A 13,093-nucleotide genomic window follows, 5' to 3' on the forward strand; every position below is an offset into this window, starting at 1 on the left:
TTGTTGAAGAGAGCTGCCGGCACCTGACAGCTTTTAGCACTCCGTGGGGGTTTTACGAGTGGGTACGCCTCCCATTTGGCCTCACCAACGCTCCAGCGGCCTTCCAACGCTGCATGGAGGGCGTGCTGGCCGGTTTAAGAGATGAATGCTGTTCGCCTTACCTGGATGATGTGCTCTGCTTTTCCAAGACTTTCCAGGGCCATGTTGAGGACTTAAGACAAGTTCTGTGTCGCTTAAGAGAGCATGGTGTGAAGCTGCGCCCGAAAAAGTGTGAGCTGTTCAAACGCCAAGTGAGATATGTTGGACGCCTGGTCACGAGTGACGGTGTTCAGATAGATCCCAAAGACCTGGAAGCTGTGTTGCAGATGAAGGAGAGAAAGCCAAAGAACGTCGGAGAGGTCCGAGCTCTACTTGGTTTCTTGGGCTACTATCGCTCATTCATCCAAGATTTTTCCAGAATAGCCCGGCCACTGTTTAAGCTTCAAGAACATCCTGCTCCATCCAACAAGAGCCCTGTCGCAGCCAAGTCCACCCAAAACGGCAAGAGCAGTGGTCAATTACCATCCAGGACACCAGTTCATTGGACCCCCGAACACAGTGCAGTTGTGTCCCGCCTTGTGGACATGTTGATCAAACCTCCCATCTTGGCTTACCCCGACTTCGATTTGCCATTCATCCTGCACACTGATGCATCCAATGAAGGTTTGGGGGCTGTGCTCTACCAGGAACAGAACAGCAGACTCCGGGTTATTGCATATGGGTCCAGGTCACTCACGCCTGCTGAAAAGAATTACCACCTCCATTCCAGTAAGCTTGAGTTTCTCGCTCTGAAGTGGGCCATATGCGATAAATTCCGTGATTACCTGTATTATGCAACAACATTCACTGTGTATACAGATAACAATCCCCTCACCTACGTCCTGAGCACGGCCAAGTTGAATGCTGTTGGACATCGCTGGGTTGGTGAATTGGCCGACTTCCACTTCAACATCAAGTACAGGCCAGGCAAGGTGAATGTTGATGCGGATACCCTGTCCAGGTTTCCAGTGAAGCTCCAAGACCACCTGAGGGAGTACACTGAGACCATGCCACCCGAGGTTGTATCCGCCATCTGGCAGGGGAATAAAGCTCAGAGAGATGAAGATGTGTCCTGGGCTGCCGCCCTTCAGATCTCCGCTTGTGATGACGACCCTCCTCCTGTGTGTACACCCATGTTTACCCCAGAAGACATCAGAGCTGCCCAGAGAGGAGATGAGTCCATTTCCGAGGTGATCCAGTTGATAGGGAGCGGATGGAATCCGAGAGACAAAGTCCAGAGTCCAATACAACCAGGAACACGACGGCTGATACATGAGTGGAACAGGCTCAAACTGGATGATGGAATTCTGTACAGGTATGCAGGAGAAAATCAACAACTGGTCCTTCCCAAAGCACTAAAGTCAACTGTGCTTAAACACCTGCACGATGACATGGGACACATTGGCGCTGATAAAGTCATCCACCTTGCAAGGCAACGGTTCTACTGGCCTTTTATGCAGCGCGAAATCGAGGACCACGTCATCCGCCAGTGTTCATGCATCAAGCAGAAGCGACCTACCGTACATCAGAAAGCACCAATGGGCTCAATCACAACTAGTGCACCTTTTGAGCTGCTCTCTGTTGATTACCTTCACCTTGAGCGCAGTAAAGGAGGCTACGAGTACATTCTTGTGATAGTAGACCACTTTACTCGTTTTGCTCAAGCCTACCCAACCCGAAACAAGTCTGGTAAAACAGCGGCCGAAAAGATCTTCTATGACTTCATTCCACGCTTCGGGTACCCTCAAAAGCTCCACCATGACCAGGGCCGGGAATTCGAGAACACCCTGTTTCAAAGACTTCAGCAGCTGGCAGGCATCTCTCACTCCCGAACTACTCCTTACCATCCGCAGGGGAACCCTGTTGAACGCCTGAACAGAACACTTCTCCAGATGCTCAGGACGCTCCATGAGGAAAAGAAGGCAGAGTGGAAAGACCATCTCCCTAGCATAGTCCATGCCTACAACTGCACGAAGCATGAGTCTACAGGCTACTCACCTTTCTTCCTCCTCTTTGGAAGACATCCACAGCTGCCCATTGACCTGATATTCAATCTCGACCCAGATCGGCTGGCACAGACACGGCAGGAATATGCACAGACCTGGGCTTCCCTGATGCAGGATGCATACCGTATTGCCTCTGAGAACAGCAAGAAGTCTTCAGAGAAAGGGAAAAGGCACTACGACCAAGGTGCCAGAGGAGCCTTGATGCAACCTGGTGATCGCGTGCTTGTCAAGAACCTGTCTGAGAGAGGTGGCCCAGGCAAACTTCGATCTTATTGGGAACAAAAGATTCACCGTGTCATTGAGAGGCTGGGAGATGGACCTGTATATCGAATCCAAGCTGAAACAGGTGACAAGACCCTCCGGGTGCTCCACCGCAATCTCCTTTTGCCTGTCAGTGACTTGCCAGTCAGACAGGAGGAATGTGACACCGGTGTGGGGTTGAAGCCCCAAAGACAGAGACGCCATTTGCCACCCAGAGAAGCAACGAAGTTGGATGGCGACACCTCAGATGATGAGGGGGAGTGCTCCTACAACCTCAGACCCTTGCCTGTATATGAGAGGAGGACAGTCAGACACCACCTACCTCAGTCAGAGCTACACAGTGAGCTGCGGGCTGTGGCTCCAGAATACAAACCTTCGAGCCGAGCACCTGAGTCTGAGGATGTGTGGCGGCCAGGATCATCTGACTCTTCGGTGACAGCAGAGCCAATTCCTGCACCAACGAGTGCCCCAACTGTGGAAGGACCAGAACAACAAAGGGATGATTCTGAGGAGAGTGGAAGTCCACAGGATCCTGAGCTAGATGTTGTGCCTGTTCCTCAACCAGTCAGAGAGGTAGATCAGCAACTTAGGAGGTCCACCCGACCAGTCAAACCCAGAAGCATCTTCATGTATGACCAGTCAGGAGAACCTTCCTACCAGCCTTGGAGAATTGGAACTAATGCTGTGTACTGTACCCCTTCGTCCTTGCCTGCCTACCCTGTGTCTCATGAGATGTGCTACTATCCTCCCCCAGCTGTATGGACGTACGGTAGAACTGACATTGACCAGGACCTGAAAGCCCTTGACATTGACATTGACATACAACCTTACCTTCATACTACTTACCTGTGACTGACATACTGCACGCTTACTTCCTGTTCAGACAGGTGACTCCTGAGGACCTTACCTACCTGACCGTACTTACCTTACCTGTGAGTACCACTGTAGCTAGTAGTCTAGTTCTGGATGTCAGAAGACATCTTTTAAAGTAGGGGAGAGTGTAATGGGTTGAGAAAATGTCCGATTATATTTATTATCACAGTTACCCCCTCCTATTTGTTTTATTCTATTACATTTAAGTGTTCCATTTATTCCACTTCATGCCGCTAGATGGCGCTGTTGCACTGTTTTACCGTAGTGGGTTACCTTGGAGACGGTAGCTCGAGCGCTCAGAAATAAACGTCCAGCGCTTGAGAAAGAGTAACTTTGTTCTCCACATTTCTTTCTAACCCACAGGTATGTTTTAAACCTTTCCAATCCCTGTTAATATCTATCAATATATCCAATACGGTTGCCTATGTGATGTATGTTGTCATGTCCTGTGAAGAAAGCTAATTCTGATGTGTTTATGTATATTTACGATCAGCGTTAACTAGCGAGCTAGCAGAAGCTAGTTGAAGTTAGCCTGTAACCGTCAGTGAAGGTTCTGTTCTTTTGCCTGTATGTACGGACCGTAAACAGTGTTGTGCCTATTGAAATCAGTATGTGTAATCTGTAATGTTTCTTAAGTGTCCCGGTACTCGGTATCATTTTGTTTATATTGCCGGTGCTCTGTTCAGTATCCAATTCATTAGCCAGAGCCTGTCAATGTTCTATGGAGGCTATGCCGCCGTTAGTGAATGTGCGCGTGCCTGTTGACACACGCAAACGGCAGACTGATGCGTTGATGGTGATTGATTAACAGTCACATGAACAGTTTAAATCCTATATAGTATTCTTGGTATTTGATCTATGAAAAGTGTGTTTGTATTGTAATGTATTTCATACTGTATAAGTAGTCCAAGGTAGCTTCTGATCCGTTGTATAATTCACTTTAAAGAAATAATCAGATAGCCATATAGCCTATGTCTGCCTAATTGAATGTGAAGTGTTTTAAGATATAATATGATCTGTATTGTAATTTGTTGAGGTATATGTGATATATGATTCAATAAGTACAGTATTATTAATGAGTTGTGTATTTTATGTGTTTTATTGTATGTGTGATTATCCAGTCCAGTTTGCTAAGCCTTTTTGGGGCACTATTATTGAATTACATTCAAACAGAAATAAACGTCCAGCGCTTGAGAAAGAGTAACTTTGTTCTCCACATTTCTTTCTAACCCACAGTGCTATCCAGCCTGTGGGCTTATACCTGCCCAGATTCCCCTAGGTCTGAGGCCGGTAATATATACACCATAGACATACAGTATATACAGGTATACACCTCTCTGACATCAGAGTGCAGGGGCGCCGCCAGGGGGGGAAAGGTTAGGACGATTCTAAGGGCCCAGCACTGACAGGGGGCCCTTTGAGGGCTATCAATAATATTATAATAATATTGTCATGTGTAGAGTTTTTGAATACATTTTTCATTTGATCTTTTTAAGTAAGCAAATTATATATGGTTTTACAAGTCAACTACTATGTTCAGTGTAGGAACATAATCTAAAGCGATTTCAAACACCCCTATTGTGGACCGTACCATTTTCAACCACCGTGCCGCTAGAACGGAGATAGAAAACGATTTCAGCAGTGTCAACATTGAGTGACAAAACGCTAGGTAAACTCCTCCAGTAGGCTAAATTCGTTTTGCTGCTGCTGGGTAAATGTAACTTGCTAGCAGACGTCTAGCTCGTTGAAAATCATGTCATCAAGTCATTAGAACCGGCATTTATTAACGTTTTTACCCCCCACCCCCATGTAATTCGAACTATGAGCAGCGGGCTATCCAACCCCCCCAATTCGCACTCTGCATGGGTGCGTGCATTTTAGAAGTTGCCAAGTAAATTATGAAGTCTGGATATCACAAACGCAAGCAGACGCAGAGAGCTAAGAGGGAGAAAAAAGTCTCGGTTTTTCCAAAAGAAAGGTAATTCACTGACACTGGATGCCATGAGTGACACAACACACTAGCTAGCTAGCTGATAAAAGTGATGATTTCGTTTAGGCTAAACCTCTATCAAAACAACAATTTTCAGTAGCCTAGGCTAGAAGTGCAGTGTTATTTTATTTAAACACTCCACGTTCATTGCCATGGGAGAACAGATTAATGTAATGTAGAAGGTCTGTAAGTGTAATTTACAGTAGTCTGTAACTGGATGAACTTGAGCAATAAACTAGGCTATTGTACTAGGCTATGCAAGATCAAATATTAGCCTACACGACTGCTGGTGCTAAGAACTGGTTTCTTAACTAATGAGGTGCCCCCCTCAACATACACACTACAGATTCATCCTCAGGAATAGGACCCCAGCCCTCATATCAACCCAAATCCCAATTGAAGGAGGAGGTGAGCAATACAATACAATCATTAATTAGCCTAGTTATTCATCAAGGCAAACATTTGATCACATACAGTAAGTCAATAAAGACAACAATTGGAATACATGATTGACACCCTGATGATGTTTGCTGGAGAGCTCTGAAGTATCCACAATGTGCATACAGAATGTTATAAATCCATAGTGATGCATGCAAGTTCTCTCAACACATGAACATTTGGCTTGAAAGAACTGCATAGTGGCCAAACAATATTTGCTCATAAAAGAAAACCGATATATTCCATAATATGTACCAGGGCATTTTCATTTTACAGTAAGGCAACAGTCTTTTCAGTGTGATTCAGACAGTTGTGCATTTTTTTTATTAATAAAAAATAATAATTAGATATATATATATATATATATATATATATATATATATATATATATATATATATATATACAATGGGGAGAACATGTATTTGATAGGCTACCATGCTAAAGTTGCCTAAAAAGAGGAATATAAAATCATCATTTGACAATTGATCTTAATGCCTTAATAAAAAAAAATGAGAAAAAATCAAACCGCTAAGGACACCAATTTTCTTTGTGACTGAAGAATGTAAATAAATAAATGTTCAATTCCCATAGGAGCAGGAGGATTTTTTTTTATATGTTTTTATTTTTAAAGGCCAGCTATTTCATGGATCTAGGATATTACTGTATGCATCCATGATAAAGTTCCCTTGGCCTTTGGAATCAAAATAGCCCCACATCATCACATACCCTTCACCATAGCTATAGATTGACATGGTGCTTTTTCCAGTAGGCCTATAGCCTGTTTGATTTGCATTGAGCTCAATGAGCATCAAACAGGCTAATGATTGATTTTTACTCCTTTTTTTAATTAAGGCATTAAGATTAATTGTCAAATGATGATTTTATATTCCTCTTTTTAGGCAACTTTAGCATGGTATCAAATACATGTTCTCCCCATTATATACACATGTATATACAGTATATATATATTACTTTATTAATATTTTTTTTTTTTTTTTTTTTGAGGGCGAGGGGGGGGCCCTAAATCGAAATCTTTCATGGGGCCCAGAATTTCTGGCGGCGCCCCTGTCAGAGTGTGTATTGACTTGCAATAAGTTGTAACACAGAACCTAGACAAAGCACACCAATGCAGTTCAAAAACTATCCTACACCCACAACGTGCTAATGCCCCCTTGGCCTGTAACACAGAACCTAGACAAAGCACACCAATGCAGTTCAAAAACTATCCTACACCCACAACGTGCTAATGCCCCCTTGGCCTGTAACACAGAACCTAGACAAAGCACACCAATGCAGTTCAAAAACTATCCTACACTCATGTACCCCCTTGGCTCGGTCTGCTGACAATCAGTGTTGCCAGATTGGGTTGACTGATTTCCGCCCAATCACCCCGCCGTCTTCAGCAAAAAAACGCCCGATGACGTTTTTCTCATAGAGAACCATTGAACTCAAAATGTTATTTACCCGCCTACAGCTTATTTTCCCCCGCCGAACGATATAAAAGAAGCCCAATTGGGCGGGCACAATCTGGCAACACTGCTGACAATGCGTTCCCATATTTGCAGCTTTGTCGCATGTTCCCTTGGCTTGGTCAACTGCTGGCGTGCTGGAAAAAATTCAAAAGTACAGCAAAAGAGCAAATTGACGGGATGAGGAAGCTGATCAACGAGCTGCAAGAGACTCTCAACCCACTTGAGCCGAGAGGATTTGTTGACTCCTTCCTTATACGAAAACAGAAAGAAGAGGTAAATGATCTGAATTATACGCATGCCTGCATGCTCTGCTCACATATCTCGTAATGTAATGAATTGATGATACAGTATGTTCATGTCCCAGTTATACAGCCACACATGTACAGATGCACGTGGAATAATCAAATGCAATCACACTGACTAACAATACATTTCAGTTGCAATATAAAGCTGATGAATATGCATTTCAGGATACATAAATCATATTCGCTTCATAATTAGGGATACCGTAAGTAAATTATGAGATGAATATTACATTATGTTAATTGGGTAAATTATGATCCTCCTGTATAAAGATTCTCCTTGATGGTCCTAAAGATTCCTTGTGTCTGGATTGTTTTGGCTTCTAATCTGGGACTGTGTTGGGCAGGAATCTGGACGGAAAGATACGTACTTCCATGAGGAGAACATGGTCTTCTCCGTGGCCAATCTGTTTGCAGCGGGCACAGATACAACAGGAACCACTCTGCGCTGGGGGCTGTTGCTGATGGCCAAATACCCTCACATACAGGGTAAGAGAGCCACTAATACCCTCACATACAGGGTAAGAGAACCATTAATACCCTCACATACAGGGTAAGAGAACCACTAATACCCTCACATACAGGGTAAGAGGGCCACTAATACCCTCACATACAGGGTAAGAGAGCCACTGATACCCTCACATACAGGGTAAGAGAACTACTAATACCCTCACATACAGGGTAAGAGAGCCACTAATACCCTCACATACAGGGTAAGAGAACTACTAATACCCTCACATACAGGGTAAGAGAGCCGCTGATACCCTCACATACAGGGTAAGAGAGCTACTGATGGCTAAATACCCTCACATACAGGGTAAGAGAGCTACTGATGGCTAAATACCCTCACATACAGGGTATTGGGGTAGGAGAGCCACTGGGTTTCCTATCAAATTAGCAATCTTGCACTGAAAGTATTTTGCTTACACAGAGCTGACATCAGATATTGATATCTGATTATTATGACTTATGACTATGTGCATTGTAAAGGAATATCTGGTCTGATAATTGTCTTGTAATTATTTAAAATGCATTGAATTGCCTCTGTTTGCAGAATAATGTGTGTGTAACTGTGTTGAAGGACTGTGCATTCCTGCCAATGCCCCACATTGGTCACAAAAGTTAGCGATTTGAAGCCCTTGTTACGGCTACAATACCTGCCTTACCTCACTAACTGCTGACTCATTTGCAGACCGCGTCCAGGAGGAGATTGACCGGGTGATTGGCGGACGGCAGCCAGTGGTGGAGGACAGGAAGAGCATGCCCTACACGGACGCCGTGATCCACGAGACCCAGAGAGTCGCCAACATCGCGCCCATGAGCATCCCACACACCACCAGCTGTGACGTCCAGTTCCAGGGCTTCTTCATCAAGAAGGTTTGAGCTCATTATTTATGATGAGTGTCATGCTGTATTTCTCTTACCTTTCCTATGCCTTACGGTGTCTATCGTTTGCCTTTTCTCATTTGGGATTTGTTTGGCTATCACCAATACTGAGCTAATATTTTAAAAAGTGGCATAACAGATAATAACTAGAAAAGCGCTCAGAGAGCACAGCTACCTCCGCCTGCATTGTTCTTCCTAGGTTGTCATACATTTGAACCGAAACTATTCAGATCACCACCACGTGGCCATACCATGCCATTACACCACTAAGCTAAATACATAAATGCCTCTGGAATCCCGACAGAATTACGGATCAGTCCCAAATTGATTGGTGTCTTCCTTGGGTCATGTCTGACCTTCCCTGTAAATCTCATCGAAATCCATCCATTACTTTTTGAGTTATCTTGCTAACAGACAGACAGACAAACAAACGCCGGTCTCCGATGAAAACATATACCTCCTTGGCGGAGGTAAATAATAATACATAGGTTTTATATAGCACTTATCCCAAAACAGCCCTGTGACCTTTCTGTGTGATTTGACCCCTGAACCCTGAACCCTGACCTGTCCTGTAGGGCACCACGGTGTTTCCCCTGCTGACCTCTGTGCTGCGCGATGAGTCTGAATGGACCAAACCGTACGACTTCCACCCTGGACATTTCCTGGATGACCAGGGCCGCTTTGTCAAGAGAGACGCGTTCATGCCCTTCTCTGCAGGTACATGTTGGTCGGAATAATGTTCTTACCTGCCAAAAGCTATCATGCTTCTTTTAGTTGATGTGTTATGTTTCTTACCCAGATCATTTGTATAGACATTTTCAAAATGTTTTTCAGTGTCTTTTTTAACTGGTGTAGTTCTTCCAGACAGAACCCTGTACAGTATGTCTCTCTATTTAGTTTCTTCCAGACAGAACCCTGTACAGTATGTCTCTCTATTTAGTTTCTTCCAGACAGAACCCTGTACAGTATGTCTCTCTATTTAGTTTGTCTCTCTGCCTCTGTTTCTCTTGTCTCAGGCCGCAGGGTGTGTGTGGGCGAGAGTCTTGCCAGGATGGAGCTCTTCCTCTTCTTCACGTCTCTTCTTCAACGCTTCCGTTTCACTCCTCCTCCCGGCGTCTCTGAGGACGAGCTGGACCTCACTCCGGCGGTGGGCTTCACCCTCAACCCCTCCCCACACAAGCTGTGTGCCGTCAGCCGCTCCTAGCGTCCTACCACCCCGTACAGAGGAACCTCATCACCTGTTTAAATGTAATTATACAACAATTGGGTTCTATGAAGCTGTTTCTTTGTTTCTGATTGGTCGAGAGACGTTCCATGAGTTGAAATATCCCACACTAATCCACTCGGACTTTTCACAGCTAATAATAAATCACTCTGCGATACAATGTCAAGTTGTGAAGTGTAAAACGAATGTACACGTTGCATCCAAGCTGAAATACAGACGTTCAGAACATAGCATACGACGGAGGTGGATATTAGCTAGTTGGATGGCATGTAGGCTAAGTAAAATAGCCTACATGCCATCCAACTAGCCTCCGGCCTCGAGGCTACGGCCGAACAACACCCGTGGGAATACCCAGCAACAACCCACTCCCACTCGTGCTATATTGCTTAAATATTATTTATCAACAAAATGCTGAGGTACTTTGATTTCTTGCTACCTCGTATTTTAGTCAGAATGGGGATAGAGAGAACTCCTGTCATTTTGTCATTTTATTTTGTGGTGATTTTTCTTAAATTATTTTTCAAGCTTCTTTAAAAAATATATACACCAGACAGAATCTACTCATTTTGTACATATTTTGTTGATACAATATTGTAATGTTATTTTTTATTCTTTTACATACCTAACATTTTCTATGTAACTAATGTACCATTTTAAATGAATATTGATGATGTTGATGTTTTGGTATACAGATCAGATAAACACCACGAAAAAAAAATAGCTTACAGCTGCTTTACAAAAAACAAAAACATTTGAAATTATCCAAATAAATAAATACATAATAATAATAATAATAATAATAATAAAAAGTCTTTAATAGTCCTTCATACTCTGTGTCAATGTATTTTATTGTCAAAAACCTTTAAATAAGCATGATGAGCACATATCCAAACTGAGCAGATGTCCCATTTTGTGGTGTCCTCTGTTGACCGAGAGAGTTATTGCAACACATTTGCGTCATCTGTATTTTTTTTTTACTAAAAGCACAGAAAATTAGAAAAGCACTCGGAGAGCGTAGACCTCCGCTTGCATTGTTCTTCCTAGGTTGACATACATTTGAACCTAAACTATTCAAATCGCCACCACGTGGCCATACCATGCCATTACACCACTAAACTAAATACATAAACATCTTCGGAATCCCGACGGAATTACGGATCACTCCCAAAATTAAACTGTTTCTTCCTTGGGTCATGTCCGACCTTTCTGCAAGGCAGATGACAGCTTGATGATGTTTGTGTGTTGTAGGTTAGCTTATCTATTTCCATCTTCCATGCAACTAAATTGCTGAACATCTTTACATACTGTTTTATTGAGCCACATAACTGTTGCCCTTTGATTTTTATTTAACTGTTATCTCCTTATGCAATCTTTACAGATGAAACCGTATAAGTATAAATATATATACTTTTTTGATCCCGTGAGGGAAATTCGATCTCTGCATTTATCCCAATTTCTGAATTAGTGAACGCACACAGCACGCAGTGAGGTGAAGCACACACTAACCCAGAGCAGTGAGCTGCCTGCCCAAACAACGGCGCTCGGGGAGCAGTGAGGGATTGGGAAATACAACTCTTACTTTTGTGTGTGTGTGTGTGTGTGTGTGTGTTGAATCATGACAAGCAATGTTACATGCACACATGCTTTATGACAACATAAATCCTATGAGCTGAAAACTTGCCACAAGATTATGCTACAGTATGTTACAGTACATTACTGAAATGCATGAACACTTGCCAGGCGCTGGGTACATCCTACCAGGTACTATAATCACATGGTCAGACAGGAAGTGTGAAAGTGGGTTAGAGGTTTAAAGTGGTTAAAGGTTAGAGTTTTGCCATTTGTTGACAGATTTGTAAACAGCAGTGTAATTGGAAGTAGGCTGTAGGCTTCAGGTCACAGAGACGAGATAAGTTAGCTTGTAAACTCTGGCCCAGAGGAAACGAGATTCACCTTTCTCATGGACGCACTTTCATTGGCAGCCCACACACACACACACACACACACACACTGTAACATTTCACCTGCTCTACATGGGCAGCTTTCCCAGGGACACACTCTCACTGGTAGTCCTCACACAGACACAAACACACACACACACACACACACACACACACAGTAACATTTCACCTGCTCTGCACGGGCAACTTGCACAAGAGTACACTTTCAGTGGCAGTCCTCACACAGAAAGAATCATACTGTATATCTACAGTACCTACTTACTTAATAAGTGCACACAACCAGCACCGTATCACCATAATACATATATACTGTACATACATATATGGCCTACACACACACACACATACTATAAGCTGCCATTATATTAGCATTAGGCTACATACAGTATAAACTGGCATTATGTAAGTAACATATATCCTAGCCTTATATTAGCATTACCTATAAGATGGCCTTATATTAGCATTCTATATAAGATGGCCTTATATTAGCATTACCTATAAGATGGCCTTATATTAGCATTCTATATAAGATGGCCTTATATTAGCATTACCTATAAGATGGCCTTATATTAGCATTCTATATAAGATGGCCTTATATTAGCATTACCTATAAGATGGCCTTATATATTAGCATTACATATAAGATGGCCTTATATATTAGCATTTTATAAGATGGCCTTATATTAGCATTCTATATAAGATGGCCTTATATTAGCATTCTATATAAGATGGCCTTATTTTAGCATTCTATAGATTCTAGAAGATGGCCTTATTTTAGCATTTCATATAAGATGGCCTTATATTAGCATTACATATAAGATGGCCTTATTTCAGCATTACATATAAGATGGCCTTATTTCAGCATTACATGTAAGGTGGCATTATACTGAAGTCTGGCCAAATGCACACTGCGCCATACAGTCCTTGATTGCCCGTGCGCCAGATCATGACAGGACAATTCCTGGCCTTCTGCCCAGTGGAGAAAATGATACTGTAGTAATTACAGAACCGTCAGGTGAAGGTTCAGCTCACCTGCAGGGCTGAGGGTGAAGGGAGGCGTGTCCATACTGTATACCTGTCTGGGAGAAAGGTGAAGTGGT

At 43.1% G+C, this 13,093-nt stretch overlaps 1 protein-coding gene across 1 annotated transcript in view; it reads left to right on the forward strand.

Moving 5' to 3' along the window:
• The window catches only part of LOC134092492 (cytochrome P450 2K1-like), a 29,589-nt gene extending 19,532 nt beyond the window's left edge, over positions 1 to 10,057 (forward strand). Inside the window, exons 5-9 of the mRNA XM_062545381.1 lie at positions 7,213 to 7,392; positions 7,769 to 7,910; positions 8,614 to 8,798; positions 9,383 to 9,524; positions 9,824 to 10,057. Of these exons, the coding sequence (XP_062401365.1) occupies positions 7,213 to 7,392; positions 7,769 to 7,910; positions 8,614 to 8,798; positions 9,383 to 9,524; positions 9,824 to 10,011 (837 nt within the window). The 3' untranslated portion in view covers positions 10,012 to 10,057. The remainder of the gene's footprint in view (positions 1 to 7,212; positions 7,393 to 7,768; positions 7,911 to 8,613; positions 8,799 to 9,382; positions 9,525 to 9,823) is intronic.
• Positions 10,058 to 13,093: the final 3,036 nt, after the last annotated feature.

This window comes from Sardina pilchardus, chromosome 9 (assembly GCF_963854185.1).
Source record: "Sardina pilchardus chromosome 9, fSarPil1.1, whole genome shotgun sequence".
In the NCBI taxonomy this organism is placed as follows: domain Eukaryota; kingdom Metazoa; phylum Chordata; class Actinopteri; order Clupeiformes; family Clupeidae; genus Sardina; species Sardina pilchardus.